Source organism: Carcharodon carcharias, chromosome 32 (genome assembly GCF_017639515.1).
Source record: "Carcharodon carcharias isolate sCarCar2 chromosome 32, sCarCar2.pri, whole genome shotgun sequence".
Classification (NCBI taxonomy): Eukaryota; Metazoa; Chordata; class Chondrichthyes; order Lamniformes; family Lamnidae; genus Carcharodon; species Carcharodon carcharias.
In genome coordinates this window covers 9,383,979-9,405,461 of record NC_054498.1, presented here as the reverse complement: position 1 = coordinate 9,405,461, position 21,483 = coordinate 9,383,979, and the positions used below count along the sequence as shown (strand labels likewise).

The 21,483-nt window shown below is 46.9% G+C and overlaps 1 protein-coding gene and 1 non-coding gene across 2 annotated transcripts in view; one reads left to right on the top strand and one right to left on the bottom strand.

Annotated features, from left to right (window-relative positions):
* ccdc33 (coiled-coil domain containing 33) overlaps positions 1–21,483 on the bottom strand; it is a 312,770-nt gene that overhangs the window by 186,927 nt on the left and 104,360 nt on the right. The window contains exon 5 of the mRNA XM_041178215.1: positions 14,280–14,413. Coding sequence (XP_041034149.1) covers positions 14,280–14,413 — 134 coding nt within the window. The remainder of the gene's footprint in view (positions 1–14,279; positions 14,414–21,483) is intronic.
* Positions 18,785–19,035, top strand: LOC121272165. The gene has a single exon (XR_005941857.1). It is a non-coding gene; the product is annotated as a small nucleolar RNA SNORA53 (small nucleolar RNA).

Below are 21,483 nucleotides of genomic sequence, written 5' to 3'. Positions count from 1 at the left end.
GCGGAGATCTGATATGAGAATTTTGAGAGGGTAGCTTAGAAAAACTTATTTCCATTGGCCAATGAGACGGGAAGTACATACCATGAGTTCAAGATTAGCAGCAAGAGGAAAAAAGAAGAAAAAAGAGTGTTTAGGGCAAATTATTTTGATGCAGAGGGTTGTGAAGAGGTGGAATGTCCTTCCAGAAACTTGTGGAAGCAGAATTCATAATGGCTTTTAAAAAGAGATTAATACATTTTTGGAAGATGTGGGGAATATTTGGATGGCTCTTTCCTGAAGTTGAGTGAATGTGTCTTGTTCTGAAGTGAAAGCCGAAGTTCACTGAGAGAAAACTGATCTGAGGTTGGGATTGAAGCTTGCTGAATGAATGTCGCTCTAAATTTGGGCTATTGTCCCTAAACTGACCGGGGTTTTGCCAGGGTGTCAGTGGCCTCAGTGACAGGTTGGAAGGCTGGGGTCAACCCTGCCACAGTCATTTTGGGGCGCCCAAACAGATTTTATGTCCATCAGGGCTCTCGTTGCTTTAAGGGATGAGATCCTGCCTCCCAAGAGCCACTGACCAATCAAAGGGCCAGTGTCTCAGCAGCACCACTGGGAGTGGTGGCCATTCCTGGTACTACAGCCAGCCGGGAGAAGCAGTAATAGAAGCTGGCCTCAGAACAAGGTAAATGGGGTCGAGAGTCATCAGGGCAGATCAGGTAGGCTCTGGCAGGCAGCGGGGGTAGGGGGATAGGATTAGCCATGCCACGGTTGGGGGGGTTGGGTGCGGGGTGAGTTGTCATGGCGACAGCCATTGCTGTCAGTGGTGCCTCTGTGGGCCGAGTGCCCAATCAGGAGGGTCCCACAAGCCCACAGGGAGGTTGCCAAGCCAGCTGGCAGAGGGCCAACCCACTGCCTGTAATATACCAGCAGCTTGGGAAGAGGCCCTTAATTGGCCAGTAAATTGGTACAATTAGCTTCTAGGCAGCAGGGCTGTCCTCCACCATCCCCACCGCTGGCAAAATGCCATGGTGACTTGAAGGCGGTGGGCACCCCACCCCCACACATTCCCTCCCAATTTTTCAGCCCCTGCTGCCTCCCTTCCCCCTGCTTCAGGCTCCATAAAATCCCAGCCATTGTGTGCACCCCATGCGAGACATGAGCTGGGAATTGTGAATGATGTTGCTGATTGGAAGGAGCGAAACTTGCAATTAGCGATCACTAACATCAGTCACATTAATCAGCTCAAAAGCCACACGGAATAAAAAATAATCAGCGCACAACGCTGATTTGCATAATTTATGCTCGCCCTTTCAGAGCCAGCCCCAAAGACGAAATGGAAGGCTGCCAAAACTCATCTCATTTATGTCACTGAACACCAGACAGACAAAGATTATCTTCAGTCATTCATTTCAAGGCAGGAGGCAAAGCCAATGAAGAACAATCGACCTATACTATTCCATTTTTTCATGACAATATGAGTACAATCTGTTGGCTATCTGGTGCCATATTTATGGCTAACTTGGCAAAGCCTCATACGACAACAGCTAACAGTAGGTGCCATTAAGAAAGGGAGGGAGAGACAAGCATGTCTCTCAGTAACATCTTCAAGTGCAAACAAAAAGACTTGCATTTCCATAGCACCTTCCACCACCTCAGCATGTCCCAAAGCACTTTACAGGCAATGAGGTGCTTTTGAAGTGTCTTCAATGCCGCAATGCAGGCAACCAATTTGCTCACAGCAAGCTCCCATGAACAACCATGTAACCACACCCAGGTCATCTGTTTTAGTGACGTTGGTTGAGGAATAAACACTAGGCAGGACATTGGGGAGAACTCTGCTGATCTCCCATTGAACAATGCTGTGGGATCTTTTACATGTACCTTAAGAGGGCAGGTGGGGCCTCAATTTAACCTCTCATCCAAAAGAGAGCACAGCATTCCCTCTGTACTGCATTGGAGTGTCAACCGAGATTTTGTAGTTAAGTCTCTGGAGTGTGACTTGAACTCACGACCTTCCGCGTCAGAGGCAAGGTACCCACTGTGCCACAGTTCATACCTTAAACTCACATTCTGGGGCTGCTGTCAGCTCCTGAAATGGACGAACAGTCCAAACAGGGTGAATTTGTGATTAACCTTTTTTTGTATGTTTTTAGTTATCAGATTCACTTTGTCCGGCCAAATGCTAACTGCGCCTTTGATATGAACGCATTAGTGGGTGCTTGGAACAATATAGGCAGAGAGAACTGAACAAACACTGGTGGTTTATTGACACTAAGAACAGAGCACGAACACCATGTGTGTTTCTTCAATCACCTCCAGCTCTAGACTTAGTTACCGAAGAAGCCCGCACTCTTTACCAATTGGTCAATACAGTCACATGGTCAACTAACCACATTCTCTTAAAGGCACATAGCACTCCACTTTACCACAACCTTATATTATGTGGGACCTACCTCCAACTGGAGGTTAGGGAGGAGAAGCGTTAGAAGTGGCCCCCAGTATCAGCTAAACAATTGCAAGTCAAATTGCAAAACGAAGAGGTAAAAGGAGCAACACGTAATGACTTCAAAAGTGCGCAGGTCAAGCAGATGACGAGATGCATAACACAAGCCTTCCACTTGCTCCAAGACACCTGCAGCTCCTGGGTAAGGGATGATGATGGTAAGCAGGAGGGGGAAGTAAAAACAGCAATTAACTCATAGTCAGACACAGCCATGCCGAAAAGCCAGTATTAAGCAACAGCTGGCCCTACACGGGAGAGAGAGTATCAGCTGAGATTAGCAGGGTGTCTCAGTGACTGAAGTGTAGCCGCGCGTAAAAAGCCCAACTCTCTATCCTTGTGTGTCGGTGCTATCTGCTTCATGGGCAGATTCTGAGCACGGCCTGGTATTTATCTTTTCTTACGTTTTGTATTATCCTTTACCATCGTGCAACAATGAACACACAACAGATAAAGGTTCAGCTTCAGTGACTGACAAAAAGATTCCAGATGCTGCTCATTTGTTTTTGCAAAGAAAATCCTGCTCTTGGCTTGAATCGCCTGTTGTGACTCTCGTCTCCCCGATATAATAACGTCACAATTTCAGGCAGAAGAAATTTGGGGTTAAATGTAAAATAAAAACAGAAAATACTGGAAAAACTCAGCAAGTCTGGCAGCATCTGTGGAGAGAGGAACAGAGTTAGCGTTTCGAGTCCGTATGACTTCTTCAGAACTGAAGAGTGGTGAAATGTGACGGGTTTTATACTGTTGAAAAAGGGGGTGGAGAAAAATAGAGTGTCAGGGATAGTTTGGTAGTCATGGTAGATTAAATGACAAAGATTTTATGGAACACAAGACAAAGGGAATGGTAATGATATTATTAGAGTTAAAATCTTTAGTCCAGTGTAGGTTATAGTATCAGAATAAGGGTCAGCACTGTCAGAAAGCAAAATAGCAGAATGTGTTAATAGTAGAATGAAGGTCAGCACTGTCTGAAAGTAAAATAGCAGAATGTGTTAATAGTAGAATAAAGGTCAGCATGCTGAAAATAGCAGAATGTGTTAATAGGGGAATAAAGGTCAGCACTGTCTGAAAGTAAAATAGCAGAATGTGTTAATAGCAGAATAAAGGTCAGCATTGTCTGAAAGCAAAGTAGCAGAATGTGTTAATAGCAGAATAAAGTTCAGCTCTGCCTGAAAGGAAAGTAGCAGAATGTGTTAACAGTGGAATAAAGGTCAGAACTGTCTGAAAGCAAGTTGGCAGAAAGTGTTAATAGCAGAATAAAGGTCAGCACACTTAAAGCAAAATCACAGAATGTCTTAACAGCAGAAAAGGGTCAGTGCTGTCTGAAAGCAAAACATGAGAACAAGGGTTAAATCTATCCTAATAAGCTGGACAAAACCCACAGGAAAGAGTGAAATGCAGATTTTACATTCTGCCCAACATTAACCTCTGTTAGTAAAATGAGCCATGCAACCAATCTAATCAATTCCCAGACGAGGCAGATTAAGTTAAAATTTCCCCCTTCGTTTGAGAGCAGAATGCACCAAAGGGTTAATTCTACACCTGCCTGGTCCAGGTGCACTATCTTGCCTGCCAAGAGACCCGTAATAGTGGACTCACGTGCCAGTCTCTTTAACTGAGTGAATGGAAGAACATGGGGTTTGCGCACACCATTTCCTGATGCCTGCCCCAGTGAATGAGGCTCCATGCCTGAAGTGTGCAGTAGCATCTACCCCCTGACCTCAGGGTCAACAGAAGGGAAAAGGGCAATTGACAGTTCGGTGTTCTTTCCCCAGATTGACCCAGCAGAGACTGATCACCTTGCTCCCAAAACATGTACATGAAGTCAAAACATGGATGCAATTCAAGGTGGGAGGGAAGTTCTACACTTCAAACTTTGGTATTAGTCGTGGCTCCATCACTCTCGCTCCTAGATTATGGGTTCAAGCCTGGAGTCCTGAGCACAAAATCTAGGGCTGACACTCCTAATGCAGTACATAGGGAATGTTGCACTGTCAAGGGAGCTGTCCTTGGGATGAGAGAGTAAACCAAGGCCTCGTCTACCCTCTCGGGTGGATATAAAAGATCCAAGGACAATATTTAGAGAAGAATTGGAGAATTCTCCCTGGTGTCCTGGGCCAATGTTTATCCTTCAACCAACATCACCAAAAACAGATTATCCAATCAATATTTCTTTGCAGTTTGTGGGAGTTTGCTGTGCACAAAATGGTTGCTGCAGTTAAAAACGATTACAGCTTTAACTTTAACACAAAGAGACTGGAGAAGCTAAAGCACTGTTTCCTTAGACCAGATAAAGTGAATTTAATAGATATATTCAAGATCATGAAGGGATTTGACAGAGTAAATAAGAAGAGCGGTTTCCATTGGCTGCATTCCCTCAGTAATAGAGGACAAAGATTTAAGATAATTGGTAAAAGAACCAGAAAGGAGATGAGGGAGAATTTTTTCGTGTGTAGCAATGCATTATGGTCTGGAATGCACTGACAGAAAGGCTGATGAAACAGGTTCAATAGTAATATTCAAAAGGGCAGTGGGAAAATATTTGAAAGGGTAAATTCTGCAGGGTTATGGCAAAGAGCAGGGGGATTGGGATTAATTGAACGGAGCGCTCGAAGAGTTGGCCCAGGCAATGATGGGCTGAATGGCCTTCTTCTGTACAGCAGTCCTGACTTTTCCATTCCATTCCCAGCTTCAAAAGAACACTAAATACTTTTGAACTAGGTGACCCTAACTTATAAGGAGGGAGCAGTTCAGAGAAGGTTCACTCAGTTGATTCCTGGGCTGACGGAACTGTCTTATGAGGAAAGGTTGAGCAGGTTGGGCCTAAGTTCATTGAAATTTAGAGGAATGAGAGGTGATCTTAGTGAAACATATGAAATTCGGAGGGGGCTTGACAGGGTGGATGCTGAAAGGATGTTTCCTCTTGGGAGGGGATCTACAACTAGGAGGCACAGTTTCAAAATAAGGGGTTAAAGTGGGGTTGAGGAGGATTCTTCTCTCAGAGGCTCGTTAGTCTATGGAACTTTCTTCACCAGGGAGCAATGGAAGCTGAATATAGTCAAAGCTGAGTTAGACAGATTTTTGACAGACAAGGAAGTTAATCATTATGGAGAACAGGCAGGAAAGTGGATTTAAGGTCACAGTCAGATCAGCCATGATCTTATTCAACATTGGAGCAGGCTTGAGGGGCCAAATGGCCTCCTCCTACTCCTATTTCTTATGATCTTAATAGGGAGGCCCGAAGGTAGGAATAGCAAAGGGGGACAGATACCTGGGAACACACAGTCAATCAGCGTCTGACAGAGAGGGGGGAAAAGTTTAAATATCTCCTCCCGTTTCAGATGTCGAAGGAGCTCCTATGCATTTTCTGTTTGAAAGAGACCAAAAGCGAAGTATCATTTGACAATAATAACCAATAAGTTTCTGCAACAGGAGAACAGTGTTTATCTCACAACACAACACACGGCCTCTGCAAGCTGACCTTTAAAGAGCTTTATTATTCTTCAGTATGGAAGGACTGTGTTGTAGCCAGCATCAGAATAGAGACATTTGCGACAAAGTGCTGATGTCACCCCCCCCCCCCATCTCAATAACCATGCTGTGCACATAGCAGCAGTCTCTTCCCTGCTTCACTCTAGCAGTCATTAAAGCCCAGATGTGTTGATTTTGTCACAGAGCAGCCTCTATAATCACACCGCCAGTTTCACCTTTGCTCTCCTTATAATTGGCTGCCAGAACACAAAACCGCTTTTCCTCTTCACAAATTGGAGCATTATCATATGAATAAATGTATTTAGCTGCAATCAGTTGTCGGGCACTAAGTGCCCCCATCATGTTGTACAGACAGTTGCATAATGCACTGATTGTGATGGGAGTGTGCTGCAGCGCTGATGCACAACCCCCTTAAATACCGTCAGTTTCAAACTGGGAAAACCTAAATGTGCTGGCAGACCCATAGCCAGCGCAGAGTCAGCTGTGGCTCAGGGGTAACTTGCCTCCCAGTTACAGGGGTATGGTTTCAAGTCCCATCTCAAGGCACTCGAGCACAATACCTGGGTTGACCCCCAGTGCTGTACCTTCGGAGGTGTTGCCTTCCAGACGAGAAGTTATGCCGAGGCCCTGCCCACCCTCTCAGTTGGATGTAAAAGATCTCATGGCGCTATTTTGAAGAAGAACAGGGGGTGGTACTCCCCAGTGCCCTGACCAATATTTATCTCTCAACGTCACAAAAAAAAACCAGATTATCTGGTCATTATCACACTGCCGTTTGTGTGGGCTTGCCGTGTGCAAATTGACTGATCTCATTCCAGACGTTCCTGCTTAAAATTGAGGATTTTTTTTTTTCCCAGTTGAAGATGGGGGAAGAATCATTTTGTTTTCTTGACAGTACAGGTAGACCTGGATTGTCACAACTGCAGAGATCCTCTTCAAAACCAGCAGACGAGGCCAAAGTCCCACTCCAAAACACAGCTCCTGCCATTTTCACGTGGGTGGAATTGGGGGTGGGGTGGGATTTGTGCATTTACATACAGCGAAGGTTCACTAAATTGGTCCCTGGGATGAGGGGGTTTGTCCTACGAGAGGCTGAGTAAATTGGGCTCATATTCTCTGGAGCTTAGATGAATGAGAGGTGATCTCATTGAAACATACAAGATTCTGAAGGGGCTTTCATTTTATTCATTCATAGGATGTGGGCTTCGCTGGCTGGGCCAGCATTTATTGCCCATCCCTAGTTGCCCTTGAGAAGGTGGTGGTGAGCTGCCTTCTTGAATCGCTGCAGTCCATGTGGTGTACGTACACCCACAGTGCTGTTAGGGAGGGAGCTCCAGGATTTTGACCCAGTGACAGTGAAGGAATGGCGATATATTTCCAAGTCAGGGTGGTGAGTGACTTGGAGGGGAACTTACAAGTGGTGGTGTTCCCATCTGCCTGCTGCCCTTGTCCTTGACAGGGTGGACGCTGAGAGATTGTTTCCACTGGTCGACAGACTCTAAAACATGAGGGCCCAGTCTCAGGATTGAGGGGCTGATCATTTAGGACTGAGATGAGGAGAAATTTCTTCACTCAAAAGGATTGTGAATCTTTGGAATTCTCTACCCCAGAGGGTTGTGGATGCTCCATTGTTGAACACATTTAAGGTTGGGATAGACAGATGTTTGGCCTCTCAGGGAATCAAGGGATATGGGGAGCAGGTGGGAAAGTGGAGTTGAAGCCCAAGATCAGCCATGATTGTATTGAATGGTGGAGCAGCCTCAATGGGCTGTATAGGATACTTCTGTTCCTATTTCTTCTTCGTATAGTTGGCACAGTATGAAACATCCTGTGCCTCAGATTCACTTAGAGACTCATATTTCCACTGTTTCTGAGGGTTTTGATGCAATGTTTGGATTGCAACCCACAAACAGGAACTGGTTTTCCACCCACTTCTCTGTTGCTTTGAATTCAAGGGCAGGACCTGAGCCAGGTTCCTTACTTCCTGCACTCCTCCCAAGCGGATTTTCCCATTTTTAAAATTCATTCTTGGCAAAAGCCAGCATTTATTGCCCATCTCTAATTTCTCTTGAGAAGGTGGTGGGTAGAGCGCATGGGTTAGTCGGTGAAGCCTTGGTGAGCTCCTGCAGTGCATCTTGTAGATGGTACACGCTGCTGTCACTGTGCGTCGGTGGTGGAGAGAGTGAATGTTTGTGGATGGGGTGCCAATCAAGTGGGCTGCTTTGTCTTGGATGGTGTTGAGCTTCTTGAGGCGTTGTTAGAGCCGCACTCATCTAGGCAAGTGGGGAGTATTCCATCACACCCCCGATTTGTGCCTTGTAGATGATGGACAGGCCTTGGGAAGCAAGGAGGTGAGTTACTGTTCACAGAATTCCCAACTTCTGACCTGCTCCTGCAGCCACAGTATTTATATGATTGGTCTGGCTCTCTGGCATCAAGATGATCCAGCTGTCCCTGGCACCAAGGGTCAGGAAATCTGTCTCAGTAAGTTTGAGGATTTGGCCATGGGATGTCAAACTCTCCCTTCCAACTGCTGGTATTCACTTTAGTGAATCTATCCCTTTGGTTAACTCCCTCTGAACATACAATGATGGCACACAGTGCAGTCCTTTATTAGATGACAGGTCAATATTCTTTGTCTAAAATGACATCTAAGAGGCATTGTACAACCTTGAAATAGCTCCAGCTTCAATGCTCAAACCTTCATTCATCGATCTTTCAACTTAAATGTCACTATATTGTTTGTTGACTTGGTCGCTATGATTCCTCAAAACAAAATATCTCCAGCGCGCACTTCCCCACTCACTGCCCTTTACCACGTTGTGCCAGAACAGCTGGGGGTCGAAGCTTCTTTTCTCAATCAGATGGACCCACATCACCCACAGCCTCGGTTGTCAATAACACCCTTACATACCGGGCAACAGCGAGGTTGTGTTGGGAGATTTGTAAACCGCGGGCAGGATTTTCAGGTCATCGGACGGGCACAGCGGGCAGGCCAGAGAGTGGCCGGGAAACAGCCCACCGCCCGCGATCGCCCCCCCCTCCCTGACCGCTGAGGTGGGGGGCGGGGAGGAGGGCGTGTACAAAAGCCTGCGCATGCGAGGGGGTGGGGTGGGGGGGGGTAGCACGCACTGAAAGCCCCCTGAAGGCAGGGAGCTGAAGAATTTTAAAATTAAACATAAAGCTTTTGAAAACCTGAAAAATAATGTCCTCACATGGGACTCACTCGCATGAAAACAAACAGAATAAAAATGATGTCAAAACTTTTCTTTTAAATTAATGTCGGTAACCTCAGCCCGCCCGTGGGTGGGGTTTCCTCAAAACACAAAGGCCTTGCCCACCTGCCAACTGTAAGGCCGCAAAAAAATCTTAGTTGCTGGTTTAATGGCCTTAATAGGCCTCTTAATTGTCAGCAGGCGCAGTGCCGACTCTTGCACACACTCACTGAGGGAAATATCGCGTGAGTGCACGATGATGTCAGGATGCTCGCCTGATGCCATTGGGCGCTATTTTACGCCCGATTGGCGTAAATTGGCACAAAATTCTGCCCCGTGGTTTGGTTAGAGCCTTCCATCAGATTTGGGAAGGGCTGGTCACAGAAAAATAGAAAGAACTTGCACTTCCACAACTCCAGGATGCCCAAAGCTCTTTACAGCCAAGGACATACTTCTTAGTCACCGTTGTAAAGAGTTGGGACTGTTTTCCTCCGGAGAAGTGGAGGCTGGGAGGAGATTTGGGATAGAGGTGTTCAAAATCGTGAGGGGTCTGGCCAGGGTGGATAGGAAGAAACTGTTCCCATCAGCGGAAGGATCGAGAATGTGAGGGCACAGATTTAAGGTAATAAGCAAAAGAAGCAGTGGTGACATGAAGAGAAACTATTGCATGCAGCGAGTGGTTAGGATCTGGAATGCACTGCCCGAGAGTGCAGCAGAGGCAGGTTCAATCGAGGCGTTCAAGAGGGAATTGGATTGTTATCAGAAAAGGAAGAGTGAGCAGGGTTACGGGGAGAAGGCAATGGGAATGGCACCGGGTGCATTGCTCATTCGGAGAGCCAACACAGACACAATGGGCCAAATGGCCTCCTTCTGTGCTGTGACGGTTCTGTGATTCTGTGATGTAGGAGAAACACGGCAGCCAATTTGGAATTTTTGAAGAGGAGCAAAGATGAATTGGTTTTGAGCTAGAGACTGTAGACAGGAGGATTTGGCACACAATTGGTGAGTGGGTCAGAGGAAAGAGGTGAGGGTTGAGGAGGTTACAGAGCGTGGGAGGAAGGAAGCCATGGAGGGATTTGAAGATGGAGGCGAATATTTTGAACTCAATGTGCTGAGGGACAGGGAGCCTGAAATTTGGCAAGGGGCAGTGCCGTCAATAGGTGAATGGGACTTTGCGTGGGACAATCAGCAGGATGTAAACAGCAGAGTTCTGGATGATTCGCAGTTCATCTAGGGTGGAGTGAGGGACAGCGGTAAGAGGGGCATTGGAAATGCCCAAGCCTGGGGGTGAAGAGCAGATATGGTCTACTCCTGCTCCAATCTCTCAGGCGTTAACAGTGATGAATTAAGGTGGGAATGGAGACAATACTATGGAGGTGAGTGGGTATCGGTGGTTATGATCTATCTGGATGTGACATCTGAAGCACAATTGAGAATGAAACAGAAAACCATGGTTGCAGCCTTGGATTAACCTTGAACAAGCATCCAAGGGGAACGGGATTAGCAGGTGAGGGTAGAATTTCTGGCAGGTACCAAACCAAGTGGCTTTAGGTGTTGGATGTAGAGATGCAGAAAACTTGGCTCTCCCACAGTTTGACAACAGGCAGCAGAACAACAGTAATGGAGTCGAGGGCAGTGAAGGGAAGGTGCGGCTGAAGAGCATTGGGATAAATTTGAAAGCAAAAATAGAGAGAGGAAAAAAATGATGAATACATTAAAAAAAACTGTAGAGAGAGGTAGTGATAGAAGATCTAATGCTGGAAAATCAAATACTTTAATGGAAACATTTAAGGGTCGGCACATTTAAATTCCTGTCAGTGTCAGCAGTTTAACAGGTTGAATGGAAAGTCTTTGAGCTAATTAGAAATAGCGTACACTCATTACTGCAATGAACCAATCAGACGGTGAGCTGAGCCATCAATAACTGCCTTTGAGGCAGACAGACAATCAATATACGTCAATGATGCATCAGGACAAGCTGGCAAGGCTGCTTCAATGTGATGTTAAATCTAACAGAATAAGCAAATTGCCAGGTTTAAGGCCATCATGTTCAGGGGCAGCAAACCCTACAAATGGAAAATATATTGACACTACAGTCTACTCACGAGATATTCACCATTTACCCCCACCATCCCCAGCCCTGCCATTAGACCCCAGCCCTCGAGGGGCCATATGGAGTAGACCATACAGCCCCTCGAGTCCGCTTTTCACCCCCAGACTTGGGCATCTCCAATGCCCCTCTTACTGCTCTCCCTCACTCACTCCAGCCTAGATAAACTGCGACTCGTCCAGAACTCTGCTGTTTGCATCCTGCTGATTGTCCGCTTGCCTGTTGACGCCACTGCCCCTTGCCGTCCATCAGGCTGCCTGTTCCTCAGCACATTGAGTTCAAAATATTCATCTTCATCTTGAAAATAATATTTTCCGCTTGATCGGCACTGGCAGTACATTCCTCTCTGCCAGAGGCCATGACTTGTAAACTGCGCTCTTCAGGCAGGGTGTAACACTGATCCAACATCGCTGGATAGCCCATGACACCTTGCTTTACTTTGATAACCCATTCTTCACCATCCCTAATTTCCCTCCGACTAGTGAGAGTCGCTGGGGTTTGGACCATCCCGACTGGCGCCCTTCCCATTTAAATAGCTGAACGTACTAATCCCAGATCCCCAGGGCCCTCCTCCCATCACCCCCACACCCTCTTCACAGAGGCTTCAACCCCCTTTGGAAAGAAATGAGGTGGCATTTGTGATGAAACAGAGCAGGGGGCTTGTCAAGAAAATTTCATGCTCCAATGTTGTTCCTGGCTTAGGGTCACAGGAAGTGTAACATTAAAAATTGTTGGGGAACAGGGTCAGTCCAGGAATCTCCCCTGACCCAAAACCACCATTCGTAAAACATCTGGAGGAGTGTCAGAGGGGGCTGCTTCCCAATATTCTTCAGCCGCACTTTCCCTTCAGTGCCCAGTCTGCCACTCCAGTGGAGTGCTGAGGGAGTGCTGCCTGTCACAGGTGCCATCTTTCAGATGAGACAATAAACTGAGGCCCTGTCAGTCCTCGGTGGATGTAAAAGATCCCATGGCACTATTTCGAAGAAGAGCAGGGGAGTTATTCTGGCCAATATTTATCCCTCAATCAACATCACCAAAACAGATTATCTGGTTACTATCACGTTGTTGTTTGTGGGAGCTTGCTGTGCGCAAATCAACTGGTTCATTTCCTACATTACTACAGTAACTACACTTCAAAAAGTACTTCTTTGGCTGTAAAGCGCTTTGGGACATCCTGAGGTCATGAAAAGCGCTATAGAAATCTAAGGCCGGGATTTTTCATGCCCGCTGGCGTTGGGCGTGTTCAGTGGTGTGAGCAGCCAATATGGGTTAGAAGGCCAAAAATTGGTTTCGTAACATTGTAAAACCAGTTTGCGATCGTCCACTCAGCCCGTCAATAGCAGGCCACGTTTCTCGTCATCAGATATCTAGAACCTCATTGTTATAGATCAGCATATCATTATAAGGCCAAAAGCATATATAAGGCGTGCACTTGGCAAGCTGCACTTTGCTCAGGATTTCAAGGTTTATGTACCTACCTTGCTTCAAGAAGCACTCGCAGTCATCAGCGCCAGGCTTCACAGACAGCACCACATCACTTTTAGGGGGGATCATGAGCAGTTCTCTACCTACCAGACGAGCTATAAGGCAGGGGTGGTTTTTCAATGTCTGCAGGGCTAAGGCTTGCTTGGAGAAGAGGGAGAAGTGGCCTCAGGCAAGGGAAGAGGCTGCAGGATGAGGGCTGTATTGGGGAAGGAGGGTATCCCAGGGTGAGTGTGGGGACACATGTTAATCTGTGTAAGTGGCTTCATGATGGCGAGTGCTGAGGAGTCAGTCTCCAGAGGAGATGAGGCCAGATGGAGATGTGAGGGTTTGTGTGTGAGAATAGGTGTTGATGTCCCTTGAGCTGGCAGTGAGTGAGATGCCAGTGAGTGTGTGATGGGTTTGAGTGTGCGAGTTTAGAGTGATGAGATGGCTGCCTTACCCTGGCTGCACAGATGTGATCATTCATCCTCTATCTACAGTGAATGGCCAACCTCTTCTGTGCAATATTGGCACTGATCACCTCTGCCATCGCCTACCAAGCTGGAGTGGTGATGTTGCTGCCCTCCTGCGGCCAGAGTGGGGGTAGAGGACATCACAGTGGGGCCTCCACAGTGTCCAAATGGTGCTCGAGGGCTGCAGTCTTCTTGCCTTTCGGGTCCATGTCTTGTTTGCTGCCGCCCTGGGCTGGAAGCACCGAGCGCGGCTGCACTTTAAATGTGGTGCCAGGCGTGATGAAGCGGCGAGGGGACGGTGTGGCTGGCAAATCAGAGCCCGCCCACCATGGAAACGGCGTGTTTCCCGGGAATGCATAAATAATGTGGTGGGTGTGGGACGATACAGCATGAAAAGCCGCCATTGCAGTCGGTGGGATCCCATCCCCTACCGGACAGTGGAAATCTGGGACAACTTCGCCCTAAGAGTTTCTCTATTTAGTGTTATATAAAATAATAATCTCCTGATTTCATAGCATGTGTTAATTAGACCTGTAAGCAGATCTAATCGCAAACTAGTTAACAGCTTACTGGGATTTGTTGTATGATTTCAGCAGGTTAAGTCCACCCGCGTGATCCTGTTTCCGGCTTTTTCCAATTGCATCAAACCTGATTTTGCAGTGAGCTCAATTCCTCTCAGCTCTCTGCCCAGAGCCCACTGAAAAACATCCCAGGACATCCAGTCACAGGGATAAGCCGCAGCTGAGGACAATGGGATGGGACCTGCTGGGGAACAGGGTGGGAGGTTGGAGCACATTTTCATGACACAAAATCACACAGGAAACGTTCAAAGCTCTTTTGCGCACCCGAGGCCTAATGGTGCCAGACTGTCAAAGGTTTGCAGATAGTTTCCAGGACAGAGAAGATGCTGGACTCTCAGGGGACCTGAAGCATCATCAGCCGGAGTAAGGAAGGGTTTAAAACAAAGGATTCCGAGGATTCGGGTTTATCAGATGAGAAGGCAATAGGCAATAAATCAATGTGGGGGCTGGGAATCTCACCTTCATCCTTGGCATTCACCTCATCTATCTCCACTGTTACCTTTTCCTCCCAGGATGGTGAGTGAGTCGGTTGGATGGTGGCGTGGGTAACACCCTGAGCTCTTTGCTGTTTCTCTCCATCTGATCCACTCTTACTAGGGAAGAGAAACAAAGTTGCATTAGAATTTATACCATCAGCATGAAGACTTAGCTCAGAGTTAGGAGGAGAGGGTGGCATTAGTGATCATGTCACTGGACTAGAATCCAGCGGCTCTGGCTAATGCCCTGGGGACACGGGTTCATAGAATCATAGAATCACACAGTGCAGAAGAGGCCCTTCGGCCCATCGAGTCTGCCCGACACGTGAGAAATCCCTGACCTACCTACCTAATCCCATTTACCAGCACTTGGCCCATAGCCTTGAATGTTTCAAATCCCACCACGGCAGCTGGTGGAATTTAAATTCAATTAATAAAATCTGGAATGTAAAGGTGACCATGGCAAATATTGTCGATTGCCATAAAAACCCATATGGTCACTAATTTAGGGAAAGAAATCTGCCATCCTTACCCAGTCTGGCCCTTACATAACTCCAGATCCACAGCAACATGGTTGACTCTTAACTGACCTCTGCAATGGTCTAGCAAGCCTCTCAGTTTAAGGGTAATTGGGATGGGCAACAAATGCTGGCCTTGCCAGTGATGCCCACATCCCATGAAAGAATAAAGAGTGAATCTGGGGCTGTCCTCCTTACAGCAATGAAGGTCAAGGGGGAGATTTAATAGAGGCATTCAAAATCAAGAAGAAATGTTTCCAGAGGACACAGATTTAAGATAATTGGCAAAAGAGCTAGCGGGGAGATTAGGAGTATTTTTTGTTACACAGAGAGTTGTTGCGTTCTTGAATGCACTGCCTGGTGGAAGTAAATTCAATGATAACATTTAAAAGGGAATAAAAGGGGAATATTTGCAGGGCTCTAGGGAAAGAGCATTGGAGTAGCATCCGTCAATGCTAATGCTGCACAGGATCACCATGAAAACAGGGAATTTGGAGGTTGAAACTGCACAGAACATACACCACAGAAACAGGCCACTCAGCCCAACTGGACCATGCTGGTGATTATGCTTCATATGAACCTCCACTCACCATTCTTCATCTAATCCCATATCCTTCTGTCCCTTTCTCCCATGTGTTTAGCTAGCTTCCCCTTAAAGGCATCTTTGCTATTTGCCTCCACCATTCCTTCTTATAGCTGTTTTCTTCTCTAAGCATGCTGGTAAGTTGTTGACTATAATGTTTTCTTATCCATTCATGGGATGTGAGCTTCACTGGCTAGTCCAGCATTTATTGCCCATCCCTAATTGCCCCTTGAGAAGGTGGTGGTGAGCTGCCTCCTTGAACCGCTGCAGTCCCTGTGGTGTAGGTATACCCACAGTGCTGTTAGGGAGGAAGTTCCAGGATTTTGACCCAGCGACAATGGGTGCATGGATCATGATTAAGCAGTCACTCTGCAGCCTTCAATTTTTCTGGAATTCTGAAGCCCACATTGGGGGCCCTGTTGTGTGTGGACATTGTTGCCAGGAGACAGTTGTGGGAGAGGGGGTGTGGGGGATGAACTCTACTTTCATTCTTAGTGATCCTAGTGTCGTGATGTAATCAGCACAGACATCCTTCTGCCCAACTTAACACTGAAAAAGACAGTGAAACAAACTTCTAGCTTCTCCTACACAACGATGTTACAAAGTCAGGCCTCCGATCTGTCTCCAGGGCTGTACTATCCCCTCACCCATCTCTTGCTGCCAGTAGCAGTATAGCTCTGGTCTGAAACACTTGGCCACTCTTCAGGCCTGTTTAACACTCACGCTAACAGAGGTGGCACTGGGGACTGCCAAAATTGTTAATATTTGGGGTATTGCAGCTTGTGCTCCCTCCCCCGTCAATTACCCTCCTGGAATAAATACCGAGGGTTTGGGAAGGGAACAGGAAAGAAAACTCTACTTTCTACTGAAATTTATTTACAATTGTCTGACTTCTCAATAGCTTTGCAACAAAGTCTGGGATTGATCACATGATTTTCTCCATCAGGGCCAATTATATCGACAAACATCTTATTCATCCTCTGGAGGCTGGAAGCCCTGATCAACTGCAGTAATGACAAAGGCCACAGTGACGTGGGTCATCACCCCACCCCTTCCCCTTTCCCCCTTCCTCTTCCCCGCGCACCCCCCCCCCCCCCCCCACCAAATCCCTGGTCCTCTTGAGACTCTTACGGTTAATCTCACTGGCTGAATGCAGTGCTTCTCCCAGGGAACAGCATGTGATTAGGTGGCTTCTTCCTGTGCTCTTAAGAGCCATGTGACCAGGATCGCTCTGAAGGTTTATCATTACCACAGGCCCTTGAGGCAAGATGGGGAAATGAGCAGACTCCGCCAAGCAGGCAGAATCAATTCCACTCACACAACCTCATTAAACGCTCCGCTTCTCTCTTCCAGATTCTTCATTCTCCTGAAGAGGGACACAAACTGTCGGGTGAGGTGTTGAACTCTGCCGCAGTCCGAGAGGCTTTGGCGGGCAGCAGGCAGGAGCTACCTGACTTGTGCGCCCCCTGACCGTGCCCATTGAGGATGCTGATAGTGTTGGAAACCACGTCGGTCATCCCTGTCTTCCCTAGTGCACGTCAACAGTCAGGTTCGGGCTGCCTGACCCTTCTGAGTATTACATTGGACCCGTGTACGCCCACTGACTTGGCCTGATAAAGGCCCAATATTCGGTAACGGGTGCAAATTCCCGTGCCATCTGGTGGAATTTTCGGTCCATCCGAGACCCCGTCCAGATCCCAGGGAAGGTCTCATTTACGTCTTAGGAGCGCGCAACCCATAACGGCAAGGATGAAGAGTTCAACTCATGCTGCCGGCGTAGGTGATGAAAACCAAATGCTTCCATGACTAGCCCGTGCTGGGATCAGCCAAATAGAAAGAAAGACTTGCATTTATATAGCGCCTTGCACGGCCTCAGGCCATCCTAAAGCTTTTCCGAGGCAATGAAACACTTATTGGAAGCGTAGTCTCTGACGTAAGAAACTCGGCAGCCAATTTGCACACAGCAAGTTCCCTCAAAGCAGCAATCTGATAATGAGCAGATACCGTGGCGTTGATTGAGGGATAAAATTCCAGCCCAAGACAGAAAGGAAAACTCTCCTGCTCTTCTTTGAGTAGAGGCAATTGTCCACCAGGGAGGCCCGGTCCTATTGGAAGTTCTGGCAGACCATCAGGACAGCCAGGTAATGCAGGTTCCACGGCAAGATATTTTATTTTGGTTTGTCTTCCCAGCATGATTTTTTAAAAGGATATATCGCTCTTTAACGGCTCACCGAGCAGCGAGGGTGTCCTCAGTGCCCAATACAAGTCTGGCCAAGGCATGACAAGAGCTCCTGGGATGTACCTTCTGCTTCCTCATTGAGCCAACAGGCACTCGGTTCACCTCAGAGCTTCACCAAAATCAGCTCTCTTTCACCAACAACCACCTGCATTTAAATAGCACCCACGTAGTAAAATCGTCTCAAGGCGTTGCACAGGGGAGTTAACCAAGCAATCTGATACCGAGCCTCATAAGGAGATTTTAGGAGAGATGGATAAAATCATGGTCAAAGGAGTAGGTTTTAAGCGATGCATCTGAAAGGAGGAGAGTGAGGCAGAGAGGTTTAGGGAGGGACCTCCAAAGCTAAGGTCCCAGGCAGTTTGGCACTTTGTTTCTGCACTGTGTTGCAGAATACATGTCAGCCTTTTATAATATTTCCCTAACCTTACAAAGACCTGGGTGACCAGCTGAGAGCTAACAAAAAGAATTCTGGTTATTCAGGATTGGCGCTGAACATGTCAACCATTGTCAATATCAAAGGGACAAGTTACTCACAAGAAACCACTCACATTCAGCCCCAATATTGCAGTTTTTGTTATGGACAAATTACTGTGTTTCTCTGCGATCAGTGGAAATGAAATCTCATTACCAAGCCAGGAATTAGGGATCACATTCATTCCATTCACATTCGTTTATATAATATCACCACCTTCAACACCTCTTTGTTCTTTTGTCTGTGACATCTTTTGATTATCTGCTCCTATCACTGCTTGTTTGTCCCTACAACCACATAGCCCCCCCAACTTCTCTCCCCCCACCCCCACCACCACCACCACCCCCCGCCCCACCCCCACCTTAAACCAGCTTATATTTCACCCCTCTCTTAATATTCACTCAGTTCTGTTGAAGGGTCATGAGGACTCGAAACGTCAACTCTTTTCTTCTCCGCCGATGCTGCCAGACCTGCTGAGTTTTTCCAGGTAATTCTGTTTTTGTTCAGAAATTAGGGAGTTTAACAAGCATTTCCCCAACTTTCATTCATTTGTAGATTTACCCCCCTCTTTTTAATTATTTTAAACTACTTTATAGTCGAGAAATTGTCCAATGTGATATGAGATATGAAGCTATTACCTTTTGCTTTGAACCTAGTTTCTTCCTTAGTTTAAAGGAGTATTGCTCCTTAGATCCACCTTTGGGATGTACATGTTCTGCCTTGCTGGTAGATCTCTGCACCCTGGTGTTGGGTTCTCCAGTAGGCTGGCAGATGACATTCATCAACTTGTGGTTGTACAGTCAAAGGTACTTGAGTCATTGGCATGTTAAAGTAATATACCTGCACGGTAGCCCCTCAGTTCTGATGTGAACAACCTGTTACTCCAGGCTGTTGCTGCTGTCAGGACTTTGCTGCTGTGTGGACACGTTTATCAAAATCCATCTGGCTTAAATATTGCAATGAACAATAATTTGCATTTATGTTGCACCTTAAATGTAAATAAAAAAACATCCTGAGGGACTTCACAGAGGTAGAGGGTGCAGGCAGTTGGGGGGGTCGATAGGTATGACCCTCAGCCAATGAAGGCGATGGTTGGAGGAATGACCAAGAGCTTGGTCAAGATGCTGGGCTTAAAGGAAGAGAAAAAGGTGAAGAGGCCGAGAATGTTGGGGGGAAATTCCAAGGAGTCGTCATTGTCGGCTATCCCTCAATTCAAGGATGGTGCCTACTCAGGGTCATGAGCTTCTGCCATGGCTCCATGTGACTGAACAGCCAAGTCCTCAACCTGCAGATCTTTGATCACATGGGGTAGGACGTCCCATGAGGTAGTGGGATCCGCAGGGATCTGGAGTGTAGGATTTGCCGCCATTTGTTTCCTTCTCTGCCTCATCATTCAGACATTGTGACTCTAAGCGTGATGCAGCTTAATGGACAAGTTGATGCCATTTTGAATGATTGGGAGCAAGCTCCTCCCAGTCACGAATATCAATGCTGCCGCGCTTCAGGGAGAGCTTCAGAGAGTCTTTGTAGTGTTTTCCTTGACCTCCCCAGGAATGTTGGCCATTTGAGAGCTGAGGCTTCAGGTCTAGGCAGGGGAGACGGTTTTTGGACACGGTGGTCAGCCATCGAAGTCGATTTTTCAGGAGTCTTGCCTGAATTCTTGTGCACCTGCTTAACGGAGGACAATAGCATTTGCTCTGGTGGTCCACCCATTGAATCCAGAGGATACAGTGGAAGCATTGCTGATGGAGTTTCTCTAGTGCTCTTATGTGTTGCTGATACACAGTCACTGATAGCATAGGGAGTGGGGTTCCATTAAAATAATGTACAAGATAACTTCAGGTGGCACACAGAAATCGACAGACATCAATAATGCCCCTTTAGGGAAGGAAATCTGCCATCCTTACCCGGTCTGGCCTACATGTGACTCAAGAAGCACAACAAGGTGATTGACTCTTAACTGCCCTAAAAGGACAATTAGGGATCGGCAACAAATGCTGGCATTACCCGTGTCGGGCCTCACACTCTATATTTTTATAATATATATATATATGTATATACATATACCTCATGGTTAATTTCTAAAAATTTTAACAACTGGGCGATGACCATTTGAAATGGCTGAAACTATATCTGTCTGTGACCCTGAACAGACAGGATATTTTTAAAAATTCATTAACAGGATGTGAGCATCATCAGTATTTATTGCCCATCCCTGAGTAAATTGGGCTCATATTCTCTGGAGCTTAGATGATTGAGAGGTGATCTCATTGAAACATACAAGATTCTGAAGGGGCTTTCATTTTATTCATTCACAGGATGTGGGCTTCGCTGGCTGGGCCAGCATTTATTGCCCATCCCTAGTTGCCCTTGAGAAGGTGGTGGTGAGCTGCCTTCTTGAACCGCTGCAGTCAATGTGGTGTAGGTACACCCACAGTGCTGTTAGGGAGGGAGCTCCAGGATTTTGACCCAGCGACAGTGAAGGAACGGCGATATGTTTCCAAGTCAGGATGGTGAGTGACTTGGAAGGGAACTTCCAGGTGGTGGTGTTCCCATGCATCTGCTGCCCTTGTCCTTCTAGATGGTAATGGTCATGGGTTTGGAAGGTGCTGTCTAAGGAGCCTTGGTGAGTTTCCGCAGTTCATCTTGTAGACGGTACACACTGCTGCCACTGTGTATCGGTGGTGGAGGGAGTGAATGTTTGTGGATGTGGTGCCAATCAAGCAGGCTGCTTTTTCCTGGATGGTGTCAAGCTTGAGTGTTGTGGGAGCTGCATTCATCCAGGCAAGTGGGGAGTATTCCATCACACTCCTGACTTGTGCCCTGTGGACAGGCTTTGGGGAGTCAGGAGGTGAGTTACTCATCACAGGATTCCCAGCCTCTGACCTGCTCTTGTAGCCACAGCATTTATATGGCAGGTCCAGTTCAGTTTCTGATCGATAGTAACCCCCAGGGTGTTGATAGTGAGGGATTAAGTGATGGTAATGCCATTGAATGTCAAGGGTTGATGGTTAGATTCTCTCTTGTTGGAGATGATTATTGCCTGACACTTGTGTGGTGTGAATTTGCTTGCCACTTGTCAGCCCAAGCCTGGATATTGTCCAGGTCTTGCTGAATTTTGACATGGACTGCTTCAGTATCTGAGGAGTCGCGATTGGTGCTGAACATTGTGCCATCATCAGTGAACATCCTCACTTCTGACCTTATGACGGAAGGAAGGTCATTGATGAAGCAGTTGAAGATGGTTGGGCCCAGGACACTACCCTGAGGAACTCCTGCAGTGATGTCCTGGAACTGAGATGGTTGACCTCCAACAGCCATCTTCCTTTGTGCTAGATATGACTCCAAACCAGTAGAGAGTTTTCCCCGATTCCC